Source organism: Nicotiana tomentosiformis, chromosome 3 (genome assembly GCF_000390325.3).
Source record: "Nicotiana tomentosiformis chromosome 3, ASM39032v3, whole genome shotgun sequence".
In the NCBI taxonomy this organism is placed as follows: Eukaryota; Viridiplantae; Streptophyta; class Magnoliopsida; order Solanales; family Solanaceae; genus Nicotiana; species Nicotiana tomentosiformis.
In genome coordinates this window covers 124344321-124371858 of record NC_090814.1, presented here as the reverse complement: position 1 = coordinate 124371858, position 27538 = coordinate 124344321, and the positions used below count along the sequence as shown (strand labels likewise).

At 38.9% G+C, this 27538-nt stretch overlaps 3 protein-coding genes and 1 long non-coding RNA gene across 4 annotated transcripts; 3 read left to right on the top strand and 1 right to left on the bottom strand.

Moving 5' to 3' along the window:
* Positions 1-7679: 7679 nt before the first annotated feature.
* LOC104092699 (pentatricopeptide repeat-containing protein At1g18485) lies at positions 7680-10617 on the bottom strand. Its single transcript, XM_009598359.3, has one exon. It carries the CDS (start codon positions 10507-10509, stop codon positions 7843-7845), a length of 2667 nt encoding a protein of 888 aa, XP_009596654.3. The 5' UTR covers positions 10510-10617; the 3' UTR covers positions 7680-7842.
* Positions 10618-11081: 464 nt separating this feature from the next.
* Positions 11082-12282, top strand: LOC117275885 (uncharacterized). The gene is made up of 2 exons (XR_004506114.2): positions 11082-11227; positions 11762-12282. It is a non-coding gene; the product is annotated as an uncharacterized lncRNA (long non-coding RNA).
* A 103-nt stretch (positions 12283-12385) lies between these two features.
* On the top strand, positions 12386-13174 carry LOC138908451 (uncharacterized). Its single transcript, XM_070199117.1, has 2 exons — positions 12386-12584; positions 12669-13174. Exons 1-2 carry the CDS (start codon positions 12386-12388, stop codon positions 13172-13174), a joined length of 705 nt encoding a protein of 234 aa, XP_070055218.1.
* A 274-nt stretch (positions 13175-13448) lies between these two features.
* Positions 13449-13859, top strand: LOC138908450 (uncharacterized). The gene has a single exon (XM_070199116.1). It carries the CDS (start codon positions 13449-13451, stop codon positions 13857-13859), a length of 411 nt encoding a protein of 136 aa, XP_070055217.1.
* The last annotated feature ends 13679 nt before the right edge of the window (positions 13860-27538 follow it).

The following is a 27538-nucleotide window of genomic DNA, read 5'->3' as shown; positions in this document are numbered from 1 at the left end:
ACAAGGTTAGGCAAGATACTTACCTCGAACCAAGCTCAAACAATCGATAAGAATGCCCTTTCTTAAATTATCCAAATTCGAAATTTAATGAAGAAAACAATTATAGATTAATGAAATACAACCAAGAGCGAGTTGGAAATCGTTACCCAAAGCTCTATCTGAAAATCCCTCTAAAAATTGCCAATTCCCGAGCTCCCAAGTCCAAAAATGAATAAATGAATCAAACCCTCGATTTGCCCCATTTTCTACCAGTTAAACCGCATCTGCGGACCTTCCTTCGCACATGCGTCACCGCACCTGCGGAATTCCTATCGTAGGTGCGGATTCCACTCAAAACTTAGCGTCCGCTTCTGCGATCCAAGGGTCGCACCTGCGTGTGCGCACCTGCGGACCCATGTCCGCTTCTGCGTGTCCTTCACCGCTCCTGCGATTGCTCCATCGCATCTGCAGGCATCGCACCTGCGACCACTAGCACTCCTCTACTTTTTCGCTTCTACGCTTGCCTCTCCGCACGTGTGCTCTCGCACCTGCGATCTCTTCACCGCAGGTGCAAAAATACCAGAAGCCTGAAGACTTAGCAGTAACACAAATCAAACTTTTAATCCATTAAGCACCCGAAACTCACCCGAGGCCCCCGGGACCTCAACCAAACATACCAACCAATCCTAAAACACCATACGAACTTAGTCGAGCCCTCAAATCACATCAACTAACATTGAAACTACGCATCGCACCATGAATCGAACTTATAAATTTTCAAATCTTTCAACTTCTAAAACCCGTATCGAAACCTATCAAATCAACCCGGAATGACGTCAAATTTTGCAGGCAAGTCCCAAATAACATAACGGAGCTATTTCAACTTCGAAATCGCATTCCGACCCCGATATAAAAAAAAGTCCACTTCCGGTCCAAATCTTCAAAAATTTGACTTTTACCATTTCAAGCCTAAATCAGCTACAGACCTCGGATTTACAGTCCGTATACGCTCCTAAGTCCAAAATCACCCAACGGAGATAATGGAACAGACAGAACTCCGTTCCGGAGTCGTCTTCACATAGTTCCGACTACGAAAAAAATCCTAAGACTTAAGCTTCCGTTTTAGGGACTAAGTGTCCCAAATCACTCCGAAGCAACCGGTAACCGAATTCAACCATGCACGCAAGTCAATACACATAATATGAAGCTGCTCAGGGCCTTATGCCACTGAACGAGACTTAAATTCTCAAAACGACTGGCCGGGTCGTTACAGTAGCGTATGATTGAAACGCATATATGGTTTGTGTCCCGAAGGTTCCGAATGAGTTTTGGGTGCTAAAACGAAAATTCTTCCGTTGCTGATTTTCTGGTGTAAAATAATTACGAAAATATCATTTTTTTATCTCTTAAATTTCCAAATTTTATTTAAATCTTCAAAACATCACATCTCCCTCATTTTAAGGCCAAATTGGGTGATTCAAAAGCCTAACTTGACTGAAATTTCACAAGAAATTCATTGAAGAAAATTTTCAAGAAAAACAATATGATAAGTGTTCTTAACTCAATATTAGTCAAATTATCCGAATCCATGATTGTTTTTAATATTTAATTGGTGAATTAAGTTAGAAAATTTAGAAAACCTTCTTGGTTTAACTTGAGGATTTGAGGGGCGAGTTGATGTCGGAATTTGATAAAATTGGTATGGTTGGACTCGTGGTTGAATGGGCATTCATATTTTGTAACTTTTGTTGAGTTCTGAGATGTGGGCCCCACGAGCAATGTTTTTAGTATAATTTTGGATTTTGTAAGGAAAAAATAATATTTGATATGGAATTAATATCGATACTCAAAGGTAAGTTTTATAGAGCGGTGGTTAGACCGGCCATGTTGTATGGGGTAGAGTGTTGGCCGTTAAGAACTCACATATACAGAAGATGAAAGTAGCAGAAATAAGGATGTTGAGGTGGATGTGCGGGCACACTAGTATGGATAAAATTATGAATGAAGATATTCGAGAGAGAATGTAGGTGTGGCTCCTATAGATGACATGATGCGGGAAGCGAAACTCAGATGGTTCGGGCATGTGCGGAGGAGAAGCCCTGATGCCCCGTTAAGAAGATGTGAGCGGTTGGCTTTGGAGGGTACGAGAAGAGGTAGAGGACGGCCTAGCAAGTATTGGGGAGAGGTGATCATGCAGAACATGGCGTGACTTCAAATTTTCGAGGACATGGCCCTTGATAGGAAGGTGTGGAGGTCGAGTATTAGGGTGGTAGGTTAGGAGGTAGTTGAATATTTTTCTACTTCGTACAAGGTGTGAGGCTAGTCTAATAGGGTTTGTCTTAGACTGTTAGGGGATAATATTGTGTTCTCACTATTCGTCTATTTTTCATAGCATCGGGCCTTAACTGGTTATTGTTATTGCGTTTCATCTATTTTCTGGTTCTTATGATGTTATTATTTCTATGATTTATGTTGATGGCAATGATATATTATCTCTTTTTATCTTTTTCGTTTTTTTGAGCCGATGATCTATCGAAAACAACCCCTCTACTTCATCGGGTAGGGGTAAGATGTGCGTACACACTATCTTCCCCAAACCCCCTCACCTATGGGATTTTAGTGGGTTGTGGTTGTTGTTGTTGTTGTATGACTCATCTATTCCCAAATAATTAAAAAACTGATGCAAGTTCTGGGTAAACGAATCAAATAATCACTCTTTGTATGCATTGGAAGATCCTTTCTTAGTCTTATAGAAATAAAATTTACATAGTCATAAAATAGTATATATTGAAACTTAGGAAAAATCGTTTTCACTCCGTAATATGTTACCCGAAGGATCAAGACCAATGTCAGATTCTGCTCAACAAGTACCCAAAGTCTATAGCTTTGGCTGGTGGAAGTGACTAAGAATTGTTGCTCCGGAGATTCAATGGCACAAAAGAAATGTTGCATAGATTGGGTCTTGTTTTTCTGTTTCTACATGAAGTTTAACTTAGCTAATACACATTACTTATGTTTAATTGATAAATTGATAAACAACTAGTTACCCGTCAATATAAATTGATAAACGACATCCAAACTATTGTTAAAAGGTGTGTTTGGTACGCGTGAAAATATTTTTCGGAAAATATTTTCTAATTTTTTCATGTTAGGTTGGCTTAAATGTTTTGAAAAATATTTTCAAAATTCTTTTTTAACATTCCCCACCCGTTCCCCATCCCCACAACCTATCCCCACACCCTATTACTTTATTTTCATGTTGTAGAAAGAGTAGTTTCTTTTTCAACCAAAAAAGAGTATTTTCTTTATAGTTATGTAGCATAAATTTCAACGTTGTTTTGCGTAAAAAAAAAAGTAAAGCAACACATTAGTTCTTTTGGGTTTGTGTGAATTTTTAGAATAATAATAATTAAATTATTGAAAAAAATAGAGTCCTGAAAACGTTAGGTATTTGGTGGTGGAGGGGGAGGGGGAGGGGAGTGCAAGGAAACATGGGGACTTGGGGGAAGGGGGTGAGGAAAGTAGAATAATTTTTTTTTTCTAAAAAAATATTTTTTACTCTCTAACCAAACACTAGAAAATATTTTCACTCACCAACCAAACAAGGAAAAATAAGTGATAAAACCACTCATTTTCCATGAAAAACATTTTCCTTCGTACCAAACACACCCAAAGTAGTACTATTAATTATCGTGTAGTCATATGACCGTCAGACTAATTTTGCGTGTTAAAGTTACAGAAAATGACACATCATAGCCGCTCTCAAAATAATAGTAAAAAATATATTTTTTTTTGTACATATATATATACACACTATATTAAAATTACTTTTTTACCCTTTAAAAATAATTTTATCTTAGATAAAATTATAATTTAATTTACTTTTCTAATATTTAGGATTTTAAAATCTATTAAAATTACATTTATTAAATTGTTCTATATTTGAACTGTGTAGGAAGTCCTATTATTTAGGATTAAAAAATATATTATGCGAATAAGTAATAAACATATAAAACTTTCTCCAACAAAGTAAATTAATCCTATTACATAAAATCTTTGAAATTGTATTGAACTTTAAAAAACTTTTAGTTTTCGACGATAAATAACTTTGGAGTGATTATCGACACTTTCATATATTTAATATTTGACCTCCTTTCATAATATATTTTCTCTTCATCGATTCTTTCATAATATTTGGAACTATACTAATGAACAAATCACTAAGTATGTTCTTTTCATCGATTATATGTGTAGTACTTGAAAACTACTCTCAACAAATTGAAAAATAAATAAGAAAATTTTAAAGAATGTACAAACAATTTCACGTGGACAATATTGAAGGATAACAAACTTGAGATAGAAAGTGAGATTATTCAATTTTATGATTGGTTGAATTTATATTTTCGACATAAGAAATTTATGAAAATGGTTATATCATAATTTGGTACTATTTTGATTTTATATTCAATGTGGGATAAAAATATAGAGATTAGCTATGTATCCCAAGAAAGAATATAATCAAATGACCAAAATATCCTCCTCCAAAGCTCTTCGCTTTAATTATTTTAAAAGTCCAATGTTAAAATAAAATTAAAAATTTATTCAAGTTTATATATGATAAAATCAAACAAATATTTATATTATACTCTATATTTTCTATTTTAATCCAATAATTCAAACATCTACCAAAATAAGTTATATCCAATAAATAATTTTGATATTATTTAATCACTATATTATAATCTATATATAACTGTTTGCAGTATTCTAAATGAGCTTTTAATAATTATTTTTCTTTCTTTTCCATTCATTCCAACAAATTTATATTTTTTTTTAAATATATTACTAAATTATTTGTTGTAAAATATCAACTGAACATTAGTCATCTTTGTACTGTACACTATCGTTAAAATAATTCTTAAACTATAGGGCAAACTCTTCATTCCCAAATCTCTAAAGAGATAAAGATTTAATTTTTAAATATATATTATTAAATAAATATTTAAAGAATTTTAATTAAAGTATTTATAAATATTTACTTTTAGTATTATGTCACAAAAATAACAATAAATTTCATAAGGTATTCCCACAGAAGTCTTTAGAAATTACAATAAGGCATCTTAGGATTTATGTGGAGAAGGATTTCTTTCTTTATTAAGTTAGCTAAGTGGGATCAACATTCACTATTTTCAAGAACTTACAATTTTTTTTATTTTTTCTTTTATAACTCAAAGATATTATTTAAATATTATTTATATAATTTTAAAAAATTATATATTCATTAGTGTGGGGTACACGCGTGAAACACATACCATAAAACTAGTATATATACAATTTTGTATGTTATATACAAAAAAATATACAAATTTTATATACTTTTGCGGCTACCAGATACAAATAGTTTCAACTGCAGGCTAAAAATAAACTCTGCCCGTTAAGTTACAGTCTTGTAGTCGGTGGATAGGAGATTGATAGCATGTTTGGCCAAGCTGGAAAAATCAACTTATTTTGAGAAGTTTTTTTTTTTTCAAAAGTACTTTTGGTGAAAAGTAATTTGTGTTTGGCTAATTAATTTGAAAAGCACTTCTAAGCATCAATTTGTGTTTGACCAAGTTTTTAAAAAGTGCTTCTAAATATATTTTTCTCAAAAATGCTTCTCAAAAAAGTACTTATGGGAAAAAGCTACTTTTTTCTGCTCTCCAAAACTAGTTCTGCTTCTACTCAAAAATATATTTTTTTCTTCTAAAAACTAGGCGAAAACACTTCAACTTTGAAAAAAAAATACTTTTTTTGAAAAAAAAAAGTGCTTCTCAACTTGAAGAAGCTTGACCAAACAGGCTATGAATCACATAGAACTGAGATTACTTTAGGCTGTTACGGTGCTACTAGTAGCAATAAACGATGATAAGAATTCTTTGGTAAACACATGTTTTAAGTCAACTCGGACGGAAGGTTTTTCAGCTACCATTATAGCTCGTACAACCTTAAAAAATGAAGATTAATGTACAATTTAATTGCGAAATTTGAACATGTGGTTTGGTTTGCACATTTTCACTCGTCGAACTAGTTGATAAGTTATACATGCACTCCAGGGGCGGATGTAAAGGGGAGGGATGGGTTCACGTGAACCCATCATCCTCTCCCTAAAATCATGTATAGCACTAGTGAATTCAACAACAATACTTAAATTAACACGGGTGAACCCAAGCTCAAATGAGCACTTTAGTACATTGGTAAGTGAGGCTTGTTTAGTTGGTAAAAGCACCTCCACCCATGATCGTTAGGTTTTGGGTTTGAGTCACGTTGGAGGGGAAGTGTGGAAACATTATAGATCCTCCTAATTTGGGAGGGATTTAAAAAAAAAGGAGGTGCATCTTCTACCTTTTAGTTAGAGATTCGTTACCCCTGCTCTTTTTTCTTTTAAATTATATTTTAATAAATAAATAGGGTTAAATCCCCATACCATTTCTTCTAATTAAACACACTTTTTTGTTTCTTTTTTCCTTTTTTATTGGTTACACATTTTCTTTTTCTTTTTTGTCCTTCTCTTTTTAGTCTTTATTTTGACTTTTAAAATTCCAAAACCAACAATATATCTCTTAGGCATCGTCTCGAAAACTCGGATCTCTAGTGCTCACGGTGCACTCATACTTTTGAAATCCTGATTAAGCCTCTTGCTCCACTCCTTCCATTGGTGCCAAATGAGCGGAGAGTACTGTTGGATATTTGGACTACAAATTCTTGGGAAGGGAAGGGACGGTCTAGGATGTGGAATATAATTCTCATTTCACTTAGCTGAAATACTAACGATTTTACTTCTAGTAATTTGGTATGGTTGGAAGAGGAGTAAAAGTAACACTACTCCACTTCATTCTCTACATCTAGTTTTAGAAAGATTGAAAGCTGGCATGAAGTAGTATCCAACTCCTTGTTTATACTTTATAAATCCTCCGTATTCCCTAACTAAACGATGAAATCAATCCTTATCCTCCATATTTACTTCCATCTTTACACACAACAAAACGAAGTCTTACAAATAATGCCGAGAAGCACCAAGGGAATTCCAGCATGCGAAAACCAAGCACCTAAAATCAATGACATATTCCTCTCTCTACAACAATAATGTACAAGATTAGGGGCATATTTTTTAGACTACCACGAAATTGACTCTTGGAATTCCAACCTCATATCACTCATCATTTTTAAGAACTGAAATTCCAACCTGAACTTAAGTTTCAAATATCTTCTGCCACACTACAGAATAAGGAATATGATTCTGCCTTAATATGTTCATCTGAACAATTAGGGAGGCTAAACAAAAGCAGGTCAAAGTGACTCCATCCTTGGATCAGCTATCAGGAGAAACCATCTTAAAAAATGTGAGTGTGCTTTTACCCAATCCTTGCGATCATCTCCCTAGCGATCATTGTGGGCACCGACGTAAAGCACATTGCGGTAATTTGTAAACTGCTTCTCATTGAGGAAAACCTGGAGTCATCAACAAGAAAAACCTGAGTCAAGGGACAACCGTGTTTTATAATCCCATGCCATGTGCCCATAGAGAAACAAAGCTACTGTTCCTCTAGGGAAATATGCGAGATAACAGCTTCCATAAGAGGTAGAGGTCATTCCGTCATGCAATAGTGTTCATCTAACTTGTCCTTCCTTCTCTTGTGCTAGATGATGGAGGCAGGAGTTCCTTTTGGTCATGGTACTAGGAAATAGAATCCTAAATAGTTTCTTGCTGAGCTACCTCAATTTTGTTCTTAACCCTCTCTCTTCAATTGCTGAAGCACCAAATCTTCTCAGGTACTAACCAACTCAATTGGTTCCCTTCAATCACATCTATCCTCACTATAGGTCTTACGGTTTGGATAGCATATTGCCAACAGCGAAGTTATAGCTTTTTCCTCCTATTTCAATCCGACTGCAACCAATTTCTTTTTGCAAGCCCAACTCATTCATCTTTTGCCTCAATTGTCTAACAGAATCCCAATCCCCATATCTAGCAAAAAAGTTGGACACCAAAACATATATTTCTGCTCTTTTTGGCTCTAATTCCAGCAACTTCTCAGCACATTTCTTCCCAAGATTCAATTGGACATGAACCGTACATGAACTGAGCAACGAGCTCCAAATTTGAGTATCTGGCTGCATAGGCATCTCAGCCATTTGATTTAAGGCATCATCAAACTGTCCAGCACGACCCAGCATGTCAATTACACATGCATAATGTTCCAATTCAGGTTTTAGACCATGGACCTGCATCTCTCTAACATATTGTCGACCTTCTTCAATGAGCCCGGCATGGTTACATGCCATTAAAATAGAGACATATGTCAAGCTTGTAGGCGTGAAGCCCGATTTTTGCATTTCCTGAAATAGCTTGATGGCCTCCATTCCAAGTCCATGAACTGCATATCCTGTAATCATAGCCGTCCATGATGCTATATCTTTGAGCAGAATATGGTCAAAAACATACTTGGACATTCCTATAAATCCAGTTTTTGCATACATGTCTATGATTGAGCAATGGACAAAAGTATCCTCTATAAGGTGAGTTTTTAGTGCAAAGCAATGAACTTCTTTCCCCAGCCTGACAGCAGACAATGCTGAACAAGCCCCCAATACACTTGTAACAGAAATTTCTTCAGGTTGGAATCTAAGAGATACCATATCACGAAACAAAAATAAGGCTTTATCTGGTAGTGCATTCTGCAAGTAACCAGCTATCATCACATTCCAGGATACAATATTTTTATCTTCTATCCTGTCAAATAGAAGTTGTGCCAGTTCAGGTTTTCCACAATTCATGTAAAATGAAACTAGGGAAACCCCTGTAGACATATCTGTTTCTAGACCATTTCTAAGCACAAAACCATGAATTTGTGTACCACACAGTAGCTGTTTTAAACGGGAACAAGCAAAAAGAAGGCTACCAATAGTGAACCAGTCAGGAAGCAAACCAGAACCCATAATTTCAGAGGACAGAGTCAAAGCTTTGGATGGATCCTCGCTCTGAGCATAGCCACTTATCAGTGCATTCCAAGAGCTTACTGTCTTATTTTCCACTCCACAGAATACAAGCTCAGCATATCTGAGCAATCCACACTTTGCATAGGCGGCTATAAAAGCATTTGTTAATAACTCATGGTATTCAAGACCATTTCTAAGCGAGTAGCCATGCAGTTCTTTCACTATCAACTGCTCTGATTCTGTTAAGCACACAGGCAAAACATTCAATAGAGTGACCTCATTTGCCTTCACATATTCACTGGCACTTTGCATCCTTCTCATAAGATGAAATGTTCCTCTAACATCTCCTTCTCCTGAATAACCCCCGATAATTGAATTCCAAGAGACCACATTTTTGCTCTCATTTTTCTCAAACAGAATTTTAGCATCAGCAAAGTACCCAACTTTGCAATACATATCCACTAAAGAATTATTCACTGTTAACTCGTTCGCCAGTCCTAGCTTTTCAGTTAAACCATGAATAATCTTTCCCAACTCCACTTCCTCTTCTGCTGCACATATTGGCAGCATAATAACCATGGTAGTTGCGTCTGGAACAAGAACTTCATTTCCTGTAAGTATATTTCTGAAAAGATCAAAACTTTGTTCAATATACCCATTTGAAGAGAACCCAGAAATCACTGAATTCCATGAAACCAAGTTCCGCTCAGGCATATGATCAAACACTTTCATAGCTTCTTCAATAAGACCAAATTTCCCATACATAGCAATTAGCGCATTACTTACAAATACATCCCTAACTAAACCCATTTTTGATGCCATCCCATGAATGGCTTCCCCTAAACCAACATCAACAAGCCCTCCACAAGCCTTAATAACACAAGGAAACGTGAAATTATCGGGCCTATCCTGGGATGAAGTGATCAGCTCAATAAACAAAAAAATAACATCAAACCAAAGTTCATTCTTTGTGTATCCACTCATAAGAGCATTCCATTGGTATAGGTTTTTGGTTCGCAGCTGATCAAAAACGGCGCGAGCCGCAGAAGGATACCCACACATAGAGTACATTGTGATGAGCCGCGTACAGAGTACAAAGTCATCTTTGAATTGGGTCAATGAACAAACCATCTCGTGAACCTTACGGCCCGTTTCAATGTCCTTTTGGTTACCACAGGCCTGTAAGAGTACGCCTAAGGCCTCGGCTTTTTCAGACGAGTGGTAAAAGCCACTGTTTAGGTAATCTTGAAATGTAGGTAAGACTTCCGACAAGGTTTTGGATTCGGACAGTTGCGCAATTTCTTCGGACAGTGTTAATGGATTCTTAATCCGATTCTCTAAAAGGTGTGTTATAGTTATAGAACCTTCATCAGGTGTTGGAGTGCAAAGCGAGCCTACCGATTTTGGAAGAGAGGTAGTTGCAAACGTGCCTTTGTTGGTTTTTGGACGGAAAATGACGGTCTGAAAATGGGGCTGTCGATGGCGTTGGTGGCGACAGCATGAGATCGGCGGTGGCGGCGCCAGAGCCATGGGGAAGCTCGCCAGTGTGAACATCAAACGCGCATAGCAAGGCTAAGTCTTCGCATCCCTTATCCTATTCGAATTTAATTTTGTAGCAGGAGTAGTAAACACATGGGCGTTGTCAGTTTCTATAAATTCAATCTTATTCAGTAAAATCTTATCCAAACTTATATATTATAGTCTCATAGGTAAAAATTAAATAAATAGAAAAAATACTTGTAGTCACATAACAGATAGTCAACTTGCAAACTTTTTGTTGCAAATGAACCCAACATTTTCCGGCTAGCCGGCCGAATTGACTTTGCCTTTGCAGTAAAACCTTGGAGAAGAGGCAGGGGCGGATCTATTCAGTCCCGAGTGGTACGCCACCCGGAAGCTTACATCCAAACTTGTATACTTAAAGAAATAATATAAATAATTAGGTTGCCATCCGCATTAATAGAAGTATCCAAGGTGCCAGTGGCAAAATGTTGCTTTTTCCTGCTACAAGATGAAAGTTCGAACTCCGCTATTTTTACAAAATCAGTTAACTTTTTTTTTAATTTATCATTGACTTTTCTTTTATTTATTTAAGTATAAAAATAAAATAAAATACCTCTTAATTTCTCTCTCTCTCTCTGTAAAACAAAAACCTACCCAACAGAAGTAACACATCAGTCGCCTCTGCTTTCACATCCTAGGGTCGCTTCTCTACTTCCATTCTTTCACCGGAGTTCAGACCATCGCCTCTATCTTCCAACACCCAACCATTGTAAGGCACTACCAGTTGATTCTTATTTATTTTCTAGCCCTATTTTGCATTTTTTTCCATCAAATATCAGTTCAATTTTTATTTTCTTCTGTTTTATTTAGTTAATCAAATATCTGTTCCATCTTGTTCTATTTGGTTGTGTATCACAAATCACAATATTGTTCAATTTTAGACTTTGAATATGTGATATCTAATTGAAGAAAAGCAACGATTTAGACTTTAGAGCACACTTTGATGGAACTTAAAGCAACGAAAGTTAGTTAATCAAATATCTGTTTCGTCTTATTCAAATCATATGTTGTTGCCTGCCGTAAGTTTATTTTATTTTGCTTGGCAGTAGATGTGTAGAATCCAAACTTCTAAGGATTCTTTAAGATAAAGAAGGATGCTCTTCTATACTTAGTATTTAACTTGGATTTCTACTATCAAATTGTTCTTGCATTTCTGCTAGAGAGGAAGCTTTCTCATTTAATTTATTTCTTACTTCGTGACTGAAAGCATATAACATGAGATGGAATGAACTTTATTTTACAGGAAAGTGGTCCTAATATTTGTGATTGAGATGGATAAATTTGTCACGAGGTTGGATCATTCTCAACCAAGTCCATCCTTGAGCCAGGTGAATGCCAATCTTTCTCATCTAATAGATGAACTCAATTTGGAATCACTTGAACCCGATCCAGGAGAAAGAATACCAATTGCTAACTATAACCCTCGAATACGAGATGAAGTGAGAAGACACTATATTCAAAAAGGGCCTTGTCAACCTTCGAGCATCAATTTTCCAAAACTAAAATAGGAAGGAGAATGCGTCAATTTGTTCCAAGTTGGTTCAAAGGTCAATTTTCTAGATGGTTGGAATATAGTGTGAAGAAAGATGCGGCATATTGCCTATGTTGTTATTTGTTCAAAAATAAATTTATTCATGGAAGTGCGGGTGAATTCTATACAAAGAATGGTTTTAGGGCTTGGAATAAGAGCCTTGAAAGATTGCGTCTAAATGTTGGTGATGTTAATAGTGTCCGTGATAAATGTTTCAAAAAGGATATTATCAATGCTTATGCAAAAGAAACATTGAAAGCTATAATTGGAGACTTAAATGGAGATTAATTTGGTATATTGGTTGATGAATCCAAAGATATCTCACACAAATAACAAATGGCGCTTGTTTTGCATTACGTTGATAAGAATTGTGAAGTTGTAGAGCGATTTGTTGGTCTTGTCCATGTTAGCGATACATCGGCATCATCATTGAAGGAAGCAATATATTCTTTACTTTTAGAGCACTCACTAAGTCCATCTAAAATACGTGGACAAGGTTATGATGGGGCTAGTAACATGAGGGGAAAGATAAATGGTCTTAAGACTTTGATTATGAAAGATAGTCCATCAGCATATTACATTCATTATTTTGCTCATCAATTGTAATTAACACTTGTAGCTATTGCTAAAAAGCATTTGGATGTTGAAGATTTCTTTTGTCATATTACTAATGTGTTGAATGTTATTGGAGGATCTTTTAAGCGTAGAGATTCGCTTCGTCTTCTTCAAGCTGAAAAGTTGGAGAAATTAGTTGAGTCTGGTGAAGTTCATACTGGACAAGGATTAAATCAAGAACGGGGGCTTCAAGGACCAGGTGATAATCGTTGGGGATCACATTTCAAAACATTAGATAACTTTATTGTTCTTTTCTCATCTATTGTCCGTGTGCTTGAAGTGATTAAACATGAAGGTTCTACCTCAAATGATAGAAATCAAGCTAAGTATCTTCTGAGTGAGATTAAAACATTCAAATTTATTTTTATGCTACACTTGATGTTGAAAGTGTTGGCATTGTCAAATGAGTTGAGCAAGACCTTACAAAAAAGGGATCAAGATATTGTTAATGCTGTGGAGTTTCTTAATATTATAAAGAAAAGATTGCAAGATATGAAAGAAAGTGAATGAGAATCTTTGTTGGAGTGTGCTTCCTCATTTTGTGCTATTCATGATATTTTGATTCCCAAGATGGATGAGTTTTATTTTCCCGGAAAGTCTAAGCGGAATTCTTCTAGTATTTGTTATTCACACCACTTGCGTGTTGAAATATTTTGTGTTGTGATTGATGTGCAACTTCAAGAGCTTAATGACCGTTTTGATGTAGTGAGTAGTAATTTGCTTCTCGGGATGGCTAGCTTAAATCCAGTCAATTCTTTTGCTAGTTATGATAAAAGGTAGAATAATGACTTTAGCAAAGTGTTATCCAAATGAGTTTGATGAAGTACAGATTCGGGATTTGAGTTATCAACTCGATACTTTCAGAATTATGCGATGTGCTAATGCCAAGTTCTCCAACTTGAAAGGAATTAGTGATTTAGCAAAAGCATTGGTTGAGGCAAATCTTGTGAAAACTTATTCATATATTTACTTACTTTTGAAGTTGACTCTGATTTTACTTGTTGCTACCGCAACTGTGGAGAGAGCATTTTCATCTGTGAAGCAAATAAAGAATGATGAGCGGAATAGCATGGGCGATCAATATTTAAATGATTGTTTAGTTTGTTACATAGAGCGGGATGTATTTACAAATGTAAGTAATGATGTTATTATTGACCGTTTTCAGAATATGAAAATTCGTCGAGGACAATTGTAAAGGAATGATGTATATTTCTGATATTAGTAGTATTTTTGGAAATTTTATGCTTTGCGCCAAGTTGAAATTTTTGGACCAACTTGGCACCTGAAACCTTCAAATCCTGGATCCACCTCTGTATAGAGCGGAATGTATTTATAAATGTAAGTAATGATATTATTATTGACCGTTTTCAGAATATGAAAATTCGTCGAGGACAATTGTAAAGGAATGATGTATATTTATGATATTAGTAGTATTTTTGGAAATTTTATGCTTTGTGCCAAGTTGGAATTTTTGGATCAACTTGGCACCCGGAATCTTCAAATCTTGGATCCGCCTCTGAGAAGAGGTAGAAGTTGTAGTTTGTGTAAGGATAATTTCAGTATTCCTAAAATACTTACCATCTTCCTCTCAATTCAACTCTATGTTAATTCAATTACCAAGTAGCTAGGAGTTTAAACTGTATAATGTCGTAGAGTGGAGGGCCAAATAACGGTAAACTTAAGCTTTTGTAAGTTTAGTATTCTTTATATGTATATGTGCAAAGTGAAGTTCAAGAATCTTTATAAGTGCAAAACAAAAGGTAACTAATTTTTAGTTCAAGAAAGTAGTTGTTAGTAAAATTTATAAAAGAGCGTAGTCCTTGAAAGCAGTAGACAATTCCTGAAAACATATATTAACCTTTGTCGTTATCGTCTTCTCAGGGAAGAAGGTGAGCAGGCCCTAGGTGGTGATTGTGGTTTTCTCTTTCTATTAATTCACAAAGCTATTATTGAATTGGTACCCGACTGGTCTATGTATGTATATTCTAGCAAGGGATAAGGGATAGTCCATGCTGTGCATGACACAATAATACTATTACCTAAATATTAGTGTCGTAAATATATGTATGGTAGAGATAGATCGAGTTCATTTTCAAAGGATGCTAAAGTTATTCTTAAAATATCTAAAGTCATTAAAAAATTACTTATAATTTTATTGGTCCCAACTATTATTTCATATCTAAAATAAATATCTTTTTAAATTTTTTGTATGCTCATTAAGGAAATCATATAAAATATTTATTATAAGATTTATTTGATTAATTTATGATTTATATCATAGTCAAGTTACTCATTATATTCTGTAGGTAATTTATTAGATTGAAAATAGATTTGAAAAAACAGACTAATGTTATTTTAATTGCCCAAAGCAACGTTTATTTTGGCCAAATATATTTAGCTAAAGTGACATTTATTTTTAATGGAAGCGGATATAACCTAATTAAAATTATTTACATGTGAAATAAGGAAAATAACATTGTAGAAGAGGAGGACTATTGTTTTTTTGTTTTACGTCAAATTGAACTCTATTTTACTGAGGAAAATTGTTTACTCAAAGAAGGATTTTAATTTTTATAAGATTATAGAAATGTATATACTAAAGTTAGATGATTTTAGCTTCAATTATTGATTATGAAATTTCATACTACTACTACTACTTTATAGGAAACAAAACTCTTAAAATTTGCATGATGAGAAGAAATTTACGTTTAAAAAGAGAACTTTTGAGAGCATAGGTTTCCGACTAATTATCTGTACAAATATTAACTATACAATTTAAGTTAATAGAGATCAATTAAAATATATTCTTTGTGTGTGAAATTTATGATATTAATAGCATATAAAGTACCACTTATTAATCATGGATTATTTTATTTTTTTGCATATTTCTAGTCTTTTTTTGGGATATTCAAAATATTTTACTCCTACCATATTTTCTTAAACTTTGATTTTTGAACTTACAATTCTGATTTTCTTTTTGTTATCCAACTAATAAATACTCAAAAGAGAAGATAAATCCATCAACATAAGTCTAGTTCTTTAATCTAAAAGGTAAGATGTACGCGCATAGAACAATCGAGCATTAAATTTGGTCCCTTTTTTTAAAAATTTCGTATGAATTTTTTGAATTTTTTGTAAAAAAATAAAGCTTTTGCACAAAATATAGAATGTGAAAGATAAAAAGATATGGAGTAATATCCAATCCATAGAACAAACATTCAGAGATGGGCCCACTTGAACAATAAGTGCCAGTTTAAAATGCTGCAATAACAATAAGTGGCATGAAAAGTTGAGGTGGAGCCCACACTTCCAATAAACTTATCAAGTGTACAAGTAATAAAGCTAGCAAGTGCAATATTTTAAAAGCATATAAACTATGAAATTTCAAAAATGTCCCTATGCCACGCAGACATATTGACCATGAGTTGCCTAGTTATCCCCGTTTATAATATAGGAATAGATATAAAGTTGGAAATCGGAAAGGTGATGTGGCATCTTTCTTTGTGTAGGGATTCTATTTATCTTTATTCTTTTTTTTTTTTAATTTCATTTTTCCTTTTAATCTTATTTTAAAAAAGTTCACACCCCATAACTTACACCTCTTAATGGTGGGTTATAACTCAAGAAATAATGGTACAATTGTTTGACCAAAAATTATAACTTTCGGCTAAAACTATTATATTTATGTAATAACGGGTTAAACCTAATTAGTGATAATATCTCTAGATGCGAATCTTGAAAACGTGTGTGAGGTGGGACAGATCCAGTAAAGGGTTAACAATAACAAGCATTAAACAATCATAAAGTATAAGCCATAATGAAAGAGTGGCTAATAATAAATAGCAATAAATGACATTTGAGTAAATAGGAGGAGTGATTCACCCAATAAATAATGAGTTAGGTGATTATTCCTTCTAACAATGATGAGTGATAGACAGATCTTAGAACGTTCGAAATCTTCTCGGATCTAATGAAAAAGTGGAGGAAAATATGAACAAGAACCTTGATAAAAATGTGTTCTTTGTATCTTTTCAAGAGAGAGGGAATATTTTTTAGCAAAGTCTGCTCTTATCACAATGAATATCCCATGCCCCTATTCCTTATCTTTTTCCCTATTTATCTGGAACATACCTCCAATAAACCCTAATAGTACAAGTACAAAGAATATCCAATTGAATATTCTCTATAATATTCTGCCCTAATAAACTAGTTGTTACAACTCTTTTTGCAATGCTCGACATCGACCATCTTTTGCTTCTCGCCCACGGGCTTTGCCATTTTATGTTCGACCTCGGCTGACTCTTTTCTCGATGTTACCTAGTCCCAAGTACTGAGGCAGATTTCGACCCATATAGTAGTCCCTCCGTTTATTAAGGCCGACCCAGACGATCTTGATGAGCGGATTCTGTTTATCATGTTTGGCGAAATTGGGCAGTAGGTTGAGTAGTGACGTTTTAGACGGGATGATGACATGACCTTTCGTGGGCTGCGACTTTCGAGGTCATATCATTTCTATTCCAGAATGACGTCATGATATCATGCGTCATTATGGCACATTTTCCTAATATTTTACATCGTTTCCCGTGCACCTGTCATTTCAATACCAGCGCTAGGTAATGATGGCATAATTTCTCGGTTTTGACGCTTTTAATTCTTATAAATAGGGAGATGGGGACATTCGTTCGTGTTTTGCATATTCTTCATATCGAATCTCTTTGTCTTCTTCTCCTTAATTCATTGTTGTGTATCCTCTTTACTGGTCTTAGCGATTCTTGTTGTTTGTAATACTTACTTGTCTGAATATCCTCTCTAAAAAATGGCTAATGTATCCTCTGGTTTTGGTGTGGGAACTGACCCTATTTCTTTGGCGGTGCTTATGCCCTTTCGCGCTGTAGGCGTCTCTATCGCCGTTGAAGATGAGAATTTTCCTACGGTGGAGGAAATAATTCCTTGTAGTGAGAAAGTTAGGTCCGACTTTTAGAAGGCGCCTGAAAGCGAGCTCGATGTCTCGGAGTCAGCGATGAAAGAGGTCGATCTAGCTGATCTTAGGGCAAAATTCAACATTCCTGCCCACATCGATCTGGTCCCAGCGGGGCGTGATATGGTACAAATCCACCGCCCCGGGTATTGCGCGTTCTATGCATATCCTTTCCATGTTGGCTATTCTCTTCCCCTTCTCCCATTGGCGGAGGAATTTTGCCGCTACTACGGCGTTTGCCCGGCCCAACTCTCTCCATACATTTACAAGCTTATTAGGATGCTCACAAAATTTACGGAATTGGCCAGGGACGAGGTCACGCTCCGCCATTTGATGCATCTCTTCGCCTCTAGTTTCTACAGGGGACGATGTTGCATCTTCGCCACCGAGGAAGTAAATGCCTCGTGGTGAAGATGGATGATAAGGCAAATCATCAGTTCTGGCTCAACTACTTTTTTGTCAGAACCGAAGACGTGCTGACCAATGCGAACAACTTGCCTGAGACTTGGAATTACACTCGTAAGTATCTATATATATATTTTTTTTTTTGTTGCTAAAAGCACTTGATCTGTCTTAGTCGCCGGCTCTGACATTTTTTTTCTGCTTCGTACAACCAAGACTACGCCCCCTCCTTTGGTCGGGGACATTTCAAACTTGGTTGGCCGGGGTTTGCCTCACATTTGGGGATTCGTGAATGGCCGGGCTTTCTCAAAAAGTTTGGGCCTGCTTCTTCCTCGGCCGGTGAGTTCATATGTATAAACTTTTTGCTATCTTGACCTCATGGTCGCTTGCTCGTTGCAGTTTATTCTTGGTGGTGATACCCTTCAGTCTTTCTTTTTCAATTCGAGGATCTTCGAGGAGGCCGAAGGCTCCTTCTCCTGCATTTCATAAGAGGAAGGCTGCCTTTTTCTTCGGCGTCTATTTCTACTGTGACCGCGGCTAAGCCTGCCTGGTCGTCTAATTCTGTTCCTTTTTCCGCCACGGCCAGGTCTGCTTGGTTGTCGGTCCCACTTGCTGCTGCCTCAACATCGGTTTCTTCTCCGCATGCAGACATATCGACAACAAAGCTTTCAGCTTCCCCTTTACATCGTCTAGTGGATGAGGAGGAAGAGTCGTCGCAGAGCAGTGGGAATTTGGTTCCCCATAACGGGGTCGCCCGGGCCATAGATTCAGTAAGGGGCGATTTTGTCACCCTTGAGATGACGACAATAGTGCTTGGAGATGACATCGAGTCATCGTCTGAGATTTCGCCATCGGCTGAGGCCACAGAGGGCGTGTCCCTTCCCGATGTCACAATGGAAGCTGAAGGGTCATCTGCGAGAGTCTCTGATATTTTACGGCAAGATGAGCCATCGGCCTTGCGACCGGCTGATGGTCCTTCTTCGCTGGCCGACAGGAAAGGAAAAACCATTACCGAGGATGGCTATGAGACGTGCTCTAATATTGACACCAATGAGGTGAGGATGATGGGGGATGGTTTTACCCGACTCGAAGTAAGACTGGACGGGTCCATGCAGATCATTACGATCCCCATGGATCAAGATTTTTTGGTAAATACGAAGAACGTGGTTCCTTTCCTTGGTCACCTCTGTTCGAACATGGAGGGTAAAACCTTGAAAAGCTGGATGACGCTACCTTATCAAGGAGCATAGCCGGCCTCGCTCTCAGGGTACTCTCGACTTCTTTCATTTTTGCTTGTCAAGTTCAATGTTTAGGCTTCGTTCTTACTCTCCATTTTCTTTTTCTTTCTCTTTCAGACTGTGATTTTGGAAATTGAAAGCGCCCGAAGAGAGGAGAGGTGTAAGGCTATTTTTTTGAAGATGGAGCGAAAATACCGCGAGTACCGTGGCATGTACCGCGAGATTTGTAGGCGGTTTGGTGAGAGCGGTAATTTCCAGGCTCTCCGAGATAAACTGAAGGAAAAGGATGACGAGTTGGTGAGGGTCATCAAAAAATACAGCGTTCTTGAGGGGGCACTAAGAGATAAAGAAGAGGAGTATGGAGATCTCCAAGTCCAGGTGGTCTCGTTACGCGTCGAGCTCGAGGAATGTGAATTCAAAGCGGATGCTTTAAGTGGCGAGGTCACCGAGAAGGCAACGGATCTCGAGAAGGCGGAGTTAGCTTGGTCGGGGGCTATGAGGAAGATGGAGGCTTTGGAGATCGTAATCCATGTTCTTCATTTTGAGCGAGAGAGTGCCTTGGAGACGGCAAGACTCAAAGAAGAGTAGTTTGATGAACGGATTGGATAATTAGAGAAAAAGGCTTCTGGCCTTTGTGATCGCATCACCGCTCTTGAAGCCGAGAAGTCACAATTACTGGCTCGACCATCCTCTTCCCGCACTTCTAATTTCCCTGATGTTCCTCGAGATTTGTACGAGGAGTGGATTCACGCCGAGGCCCAGCTGGATATATTTAGAGATATGATGAGGGGAGACCATTTCAGAAGCCGTTCTTGAGGATGCTCGTGTTATGGCACGTGGAGATCGGGTCTCTTGTGGCTACGATCCTACTACACCGGAAGGCGGTGATGATGAGGGGTATGCAGGCATGGATCGGATTGAAGAGGACGCCTGGTATGAGGATGAGTATCCTGAAGGCGATGGTGATGATGAATGGGCAGATGGGGATGGCCTAGGTGATCATGCCGATAGCGCTTCTGGGCCTGGCAGCGATTAGTAGTTTTTCTTTTCCTTCCTTTTGTTTTGCCGCAAACTTATGCATTTTTTGTGGGCGTCTTTTCGAGCCTTTGTAAAAAATATTCTAAGTATGAAATACCGGTTTTGTTATTTGTACCTGATTCTTTTTCTTCGGTTTGAGCTTGTATGCTTTTTGATCTTGTTGCTTGGTTGCCTTAGTTTTCTTAGTCGTAATCACTTAGCTCGAGTAGGGTTGAACATATCCTTAATTTAATTACGGTCGCGGGTCAAAAGGTGTTAGTTCGATCGAGGTCGAAACAAAACCTAAGTTTGATTATGGCTGAGGGCCACTAGTTGTCAGTTCGAACGAGGTCGAACATATTGTATGTTTTGATATGGCCGAGGGCCGGTTAGGTGTTGATTCGAACGAGGTCAAATACAACCTATACTTAGTTATGGCCGAGGGCCGGTTATGTGTAGATTCGAACGAGGTCGAATATAACGTATACTCAGTTATGGTCGAGGGCCAGTTAGGTGTTGATTCGAACGAGGTCGAATGTAACCTATACTCGGTTCTGGCCGAGGGCCGGTTAGGTGTTGATTCGAACGAGGTCGAATATAACCTATACTTAGTTATGGCTGAGGGTCGGTTAGGTGTTGATTTGAATGAGGACGAATATAACCTATAGTTAGTTATAGACGAGGGCCAGTTAGGTATGCCCCTAGGTGCGGCATTTTTCGATGTTGTGATCTTTAAGGCAACGTTTCCTTGGTTGTACATTTGGAGAAATAGAAATAAACTTCATGCAATTGTGATTTGTTCATACACTTGGATAAATTTACATATTTTTTCGGGCGTTGGCTGGTATTTCAGTCTCAGTCCCAGTCCTAGTCTATCCAGTCCCTTCATTGGTCGATCTGGGGAAGTATTGAGAGGTCGAGTAATGAACTAGCCGGCCTGTGCGCACTTTATCATGAAGTGTCCCCTCCGTCACCTCATTAAAAACCTCCTTGAGAAAACCCAATTAAGACAAAACTCAAGTGAGGGAAAAAGAGTACGACTTTGAGGACGCTTTATCTCTTAAAAGTTGAAGTACTTGAGGTTTGCAATGTTCCAGTTGTTTCGTAGTAGCTTTCCTTCCATTGTTTCTAGTTGAAATGACACTTTGTTTGCTATTGCTGTGATTTTGTACGGGCCGTCCCAATTTGTTCCTAGTTTACCTTCTCGTGGGTCTTTCCTCGCTTGTGTTTTAGCTTTAAGCACGTAGTCCCCGACTTTGAGTGGCCTCATCTTTGCCTTTTTGTTATAATAGCATTCTGCTTGATGCTTTTGGGCGATCATCCTTACGTAGGCCATATCTCTTCGTTCTTCGACTTCGTCGAGCTCTTGCCTTCTACTTTCATCGTTACTAGGTCCGCTTTCGTGGGAGTATCTTAGGCCGGGCTCCCTGACTTCGACCGATATTATTGCATCAGTCCCATAGACCAATGAGTAGGGCGTCTCTCATATGCTTGTCTTCGGCGTTGTTCGGTAGGCCCAGAGTACTTCTAGTAATATTTTCGGCCACAATCCTTTGGCGTTTTCGAGTTTCTTCTTCATGATGTCTAGTATTGACTTGTTGGAGGATTTCGCTTGTCCGTTGCCCGCAGGGTGGTATGGCGTTGAGAGTATTCTTTTGATGTGCCATTTTTCAAAAAACTCAATGACCTTTTTTCCCGCAAATTGGGGTCCGTTGTCGCAGCTGATCTCTTTGGGGAGACCGAAACGGCATATGATATTTTTCCATATGAAGGCGATCACTTCATGTTCCCGTATTTGAGCGAATGCTCCTCCTTCTACCCATTTAGAGAAATAGTCAGTTAAAACTAAAAGAAATCGTACGTTACCTCGTCCTACCGGGATGGGGCCCACGGTGTCCATTCCCCATTTGATGAACGGCCAAGGGGAAGTCACTGAGTGTAGGTGTTCGCCTGCTTGATGAATCATTGGGGCATACTTCTGGCATTACTCGCATTTTTTCACGAAATTCGCGGCCTCCTTTTTCATGGTGGGCCAGTAATACCCTGCCCGTATAAGGCATCTGACCAAAGCCCGATTGCCGGATGAGTTCCACAGTGGCCTTCGTGTACTTCCTCAAGGACGCACCGCGTCTGATTTAGGCCCAAGTATTTCTCTAGAGGGCCACCGTACATCCTCTTGTATAGGTCGTTGTGAATGACGTTGTACCTTGCTGCTTGCATCCATAATTTTTTGGATTCTTTTTTATCAATTGGGAGTATCCCGTCCTGCAAGTATGTAACAATACGGTTGAGCCAGTCCCAAGTCAGGTTTATGGTTCTTACCTCGATTAGGTCTTCTGATGAATTGAAAAGATGGACTTCGCTTCTGTCTCCGGTTGCAATATTTTTGGTGGCTGCGGCTAATTTGGCGAGGTCATCCGCCTCGGTATTCTATGCTCGGGGGATCTGGTCGAGTTGACATTCATCGAACTAGGGTAGCAACTTACATATTTCGGTCTGGTACTTTTGTAACCTTTGTTCCTTGATTTGGAAAGTCCATGCGACTTGGTTGACCACGAGTTGAGAATCGTAGCGCAGTCTTAGCCGCTTCGCTCCGTATTTGAGTGCTAGTCTTAATCCTGCAATTACGACCTCATACTCGGCCTTGTTGTTAGTCATGTCCAGGTATCTTATGGACTGGCGAATCGCTTCACCTGTTAGGACTTCGAGTACGAGTCCCAGCTCGGACCCTGACGCGTTAGACGCGCCGTCAGTGTACAGGACCCAGAGGTCTTGCATTTGAAGAGAAGCGTGGATGACTTCTTTTTCAACTTCGGGCATTATTTTTGCGCTGAAGTCGACGACGAAGTCTACGAGGACTTGTGATTTTATCGCTGTTCGCGGCCGATATGTGATATCGTGCTCGCTCAATTCGATGGCCCATTTGGCCAACCTGCCTGATAGCTCGGGTTTATGCAAAATGCTTCTTAGGGGGAAAGTCATGACGATTGAGATGGGGTGGCATTGGAAATATGGTTTAAGCTTCTGTGAAGCTACGACTAAGGCCAGAGCTAGGTTTTCGAGGTGGGGGTATCTTGTCTCAGCGTCGACTAGTGTTTTGCTAATGTAATAGATGGGAGACTGCGTACCTTTATTTTTTCGGACCAGGACCACGCTCACGGCTACTTTGGACATGGCGAGATAGACAAGGAGGTGTTGCCCCGGTTCTGGTTTTGAAAGCAATGGTGGCGATGACAAGTACACCTTTAACTCATTCAGTGCTTGGGCGCACTCAGGGGTCTATTGGAGGCCATTATCCTTTTTTAGTACGCCAAAGAATTTATGGCACCTATCAGATGATCGCTAAATGAACCTTGAAAGGGTGGCGATATGGTCAGTCAACCTCTGAACCTGTTTTTTAGTTGTCAAGTGTTCTGGTATCCCTTTGTTGGCCTTGATTTGGTCGGGATTGACTTCGATACCTCGCTGTGACACTAGGAAACCTAAGAATTTTCTTGAGGCCACGCTGAATGCACATTTTTGGGGTTCAGTTTCATTCCGTATTGCTTGAGTATGCCGACGGTTTCTCTCAAGTGGTCGATGTGATATTCTTTCCTTTTGGATTTGACCAACATGTCGTCAATATAAACTTTCATTGTTTTACCGAGTTGGTCTTTGAACATACTCGTCACCAACCTTTGATAAGTCGCCCCTGCATTTTTTAGCCTGAATGGTATGACCCTGTAGCAGTACGTCACTTGATGGGTGATGGAGGTGGTTTTTTCCTGATCCTCTTCCTCCATCTGATTATATCCTGAGTAGGCGTCCAAGAAGCTTAGTAGTTCATGCCCGGTCATTACGTCGATGAGTTGGTCGATATAGGGTAATGGAAATGAATCCTTGGGGCATGCTTTGTTCAGGTCAGTGAAGTCTACGCACATCCGCCATTTGCCATTCTTCTTTTTCACCATGACCACGTTGGCGACCCATTGGGGGTATTTCGACTCCCTGAAGGAGCCATTTTCCAATATTTTTTCTACCTCTTCGCAGTGCGTCATTAATTAGGGAGTTGAACTTACACCTAACCTGCCTCACCAGGGGGTAGAATGGATAGACGTTCAATTTGTGTGTGGCTATCTCCTTTGGGATACCTGGCATACCTGCATGGCTTAAAGCAAACAAGTCCGCGTTAGCAGTTAAGAATTGACGAAACTTACCCGGTTCCTAAAGTTTTCAGCCGATGTAAGATTTCTTGTTGTGGTCGTTGCTGTCTAACTGAATGGGGTCGAGGTCCTATACGGTTGATTCTGCAGCTTCGACCGTATCGGGGTCTCTGATAACGTCCTCTATGTCGTCACACATCGACTTTGACCCTATTAATTGCTATGCCTTTTTTTCTTTGTCCTTTGTTTGTTGGGTGGCTGTATAGTCTAGGGCGATGCGGTAGCATTCCTGGGATGTGCGTTGTTCACCTTGTATACTGAATATTCACTATGGAGTTGGGAATTTGATCACTTGGTATAAGCTGGAGGGGATGGCTCTTATGGTGTGTATCCATGGTCACCCTATTATGGCGTTGTACGTCGTGTCTCGGTCCATGATATGAAATGTGGTTTCCAGAGTGATGCCACCGGCTAGGACGGGGAGTGTGATCTCGCCGGATGTTCGCTCAACTACATTGTTAAAACCCGTTAGTGTGATGCAGCGCGGCACTATCTTATCCTCGAGTTTCATTTGTGCAAGTACTCGAGGGTGGATAATGCATGCACCGCTCCCATCGTCTACAATAATGTGCCTCACATCGGTATCTAAAATTTGTAAAGTGATAACAAGAGCATCATAGTGAGGAAAAACCAAACCGTTGGTATCTGACTTATCGAAGATGATACTTTCTTCGAGATCATCGTACCGTTCGTGAGTGATCGACTGTTTGAGCTTGTGGGTTGTGGTGAACTTCACACTGTTGATGAAAGCATCGTCGCCGCCACCAATGATCATGTAGATGGTACGGGTCGGTGAGGGTGGTTTTGGCGGTCCTTGATGTTGTTCACGTCCTCTGGCAAAGTTGGTCCTTCCTCGGTCGCTCAACAACTCTTTTAGGTGTCCCTGTCGTAGCATGTTTACGATCTCCTGTCTTAGGGCGATGCAATCTTCGATTTTATGTCCTCGCTCTTGTTGGAACTCGCAGAGGGCATATGATTTTCTGGTATTCGGGTCTGACCTCATCTTTTGTGGCCACTTCACCTTCGGTCCAAGCTTCTCCAAGGCGTAGACTATTTCTGTAGGTGACACACAAAAATTATGAGCGGATAATAAAGGGGGCATACCTTTCTCGTTCCGGTGAGTCCTTATTTTTGATCGGGGTGGGCCCTCTTTGTGGCGGGATGAGAACGCAGTGGCGGTTCTGACATATGGTAGATGCCATTTCCGGTTGGGTCGCGAGGCCGCGAGATCTCTTCTGATATCATTTCTTTGATCTTTCCTGGAATCTGCTTGCACCGAGGTCAGTCGATGGGTCGGCCCATTGAGGTCATCCTCGTCTGCTCGGACTTTGGCACAATATGAGTTGTGTATCTCATCCCAAGTAGTTGGGGGTACTTCATAAGCCGACTTAGTAGTTTTCTTGTTGCCCTCGAACCGTTTCTGCTCAGCCCATTTTGAAAAGCTGCGACCGCCATCCCTTCCGATACATTCGGCAACGTCATTCTTACCCGATTGAACCGGGCAAAGAAGTCCCTCAATCCTTGTCTAGGAGATTGTTTAATAGCAAAATATGTCGTTTACTCTCGCCTCTGCCTTTTTGGCCCCAACATGGGTCGTTACGAACTTATCGGCCATTTCTTCGAAGGTTTCAATAGAACGTGCAGGCAGTTGTGAATACCAAGTTAATGCTCCTCCCGTGAGGGTCTCACCGAATTATTTAACAAAATGGAGGATACTTGTTCCTTGGCGAGGTCATTGCCTTTCATGGCAGTGATGTAGTGAGTCACATGGTTTTCGGGGTCGGTCATTCCCTCATATATTTTCAGATAAGGCGGCATTTTAAAGGTCTTCGGTATAGCATGTGGGGCGGCATCATCACTGTACAGCTGCTCGACGAATCGACCGGCATCTCTCTTTGGCAAGAGCTTACGGGCGCCCGGTATCTTATTGACCCTTTCTTGGTGTTCTCTCATTTGGTCCCGAAGCGCTTTGTTCTCATTTTCCATTTCCTCCATCCTTTTCAAAATGGCTGCGAGAGTGTCGTCACCTGCACTGTTAATGACATTGTGAGTAATACTTGTCGTTGGGGGAGGAGGAGGAAATTGATCATGTTGCTCGTCCGCTGGTGGTATAACGCAGGTCCTTGCGTTTTCTGTAGCCGAATCCCGGGCGGGCTTATGGAGGATGCTGGTTAGTGTGTCAGTTAGCTAGGCCTCTAAGAGCTTTTTTATTGTTGATGGCGCCTCCTCCGCCACGGATGTGGAGTCTCCCTCACCAAGAGATTTTGTGATGCTGCCGTGGGGAAGGGGTGACCCACCTCGCCTGGGGGAGGCATTGGGCGTCGCGTCCTCGTCCACTGCTTCAGAGCTCTCATTGATGATGTTCATGAGGTTAGTTAGGAGGTCACTCATTATTTTTATTCTTTCTTCTTTGTTACATGTCATATTAGATCTCTGTATGTAGAGAGAAAAAGGATCTTGTTCTTGTTTTTTTTTTTTTTTTTTTACGTTAGTAACCAGTGTCAGTTGTAGATCTAGAAGAAACTAAAAGATTTAACTAGATAATCCCCACAGACGGCGCCAAATTGTTTGACAAAAAAGTATAAATTTTGGCTAAAACTATTATATTTATATAATAACGGATTAAACCTAGTTAGTGATAACATCTCTAGATGTGAATCTTGAAAACGTGCGTGAGGTGGGACAGATCCAGTAAAGGGTTGACAATAACAAGCATTAAACAGACATAAAATATATGCCATAATGAAAGAGTGGCAGCTAATAAATAGCAATAAATGGCATTTGAGTAAATAGGAGGAGTGATTCACCCAATAAATAATGAGTTAGATGATTATTTCTTCTGACAATGATGAGTGATAGACAGATCTTAGAACATTCGAAATCTTCTCGGATCTGATGGAGAAGTGTAGGATAATATGAACAAGAACCTTAATAAAAAGGTGTTCTTTGTATCTTTTCAAGAGAGAGAGAGAATATCTTTTAGCAAAATCTGCTCTTATCATAATGAATATCTCATGCCCCTATTCCTTATCTTTTT

What these genes read in the sequence shown, in the direction of transcription:
- LOC138908451 (XM_070199117.1), top strand. Translation starts at nt 12,386, where the DNA reads ATGGCGCTTGTTTTGCATTACGTTGATAAGAATTGTGAAGTTGTAGAG. An exon ending in CATGAGGGGAAAGATAAATG is followed by an intron (nt 12,585 to 12,668) that starts GTCTTAAGACTT and finishes TAACACTTGTAG; the next exon opens with CTATTGCTAAAAAGCATTTG.
- LOC138908450 (XM_070199116.1), top strand. Translation starts at nt 13,449, where the DNA reads ATGACTTTAGCAAAGTGTTATCCAAATGAGTTTGATGAAGTACAGATT.
- LOC104092699 (XM_009598359.3), bottom strand. Translation starts at nt 10,509, where the DNA reads ATGTTCACACTGGCGAGCTTCCCCATGGCTCTGGCGCCGCCACCGCCG.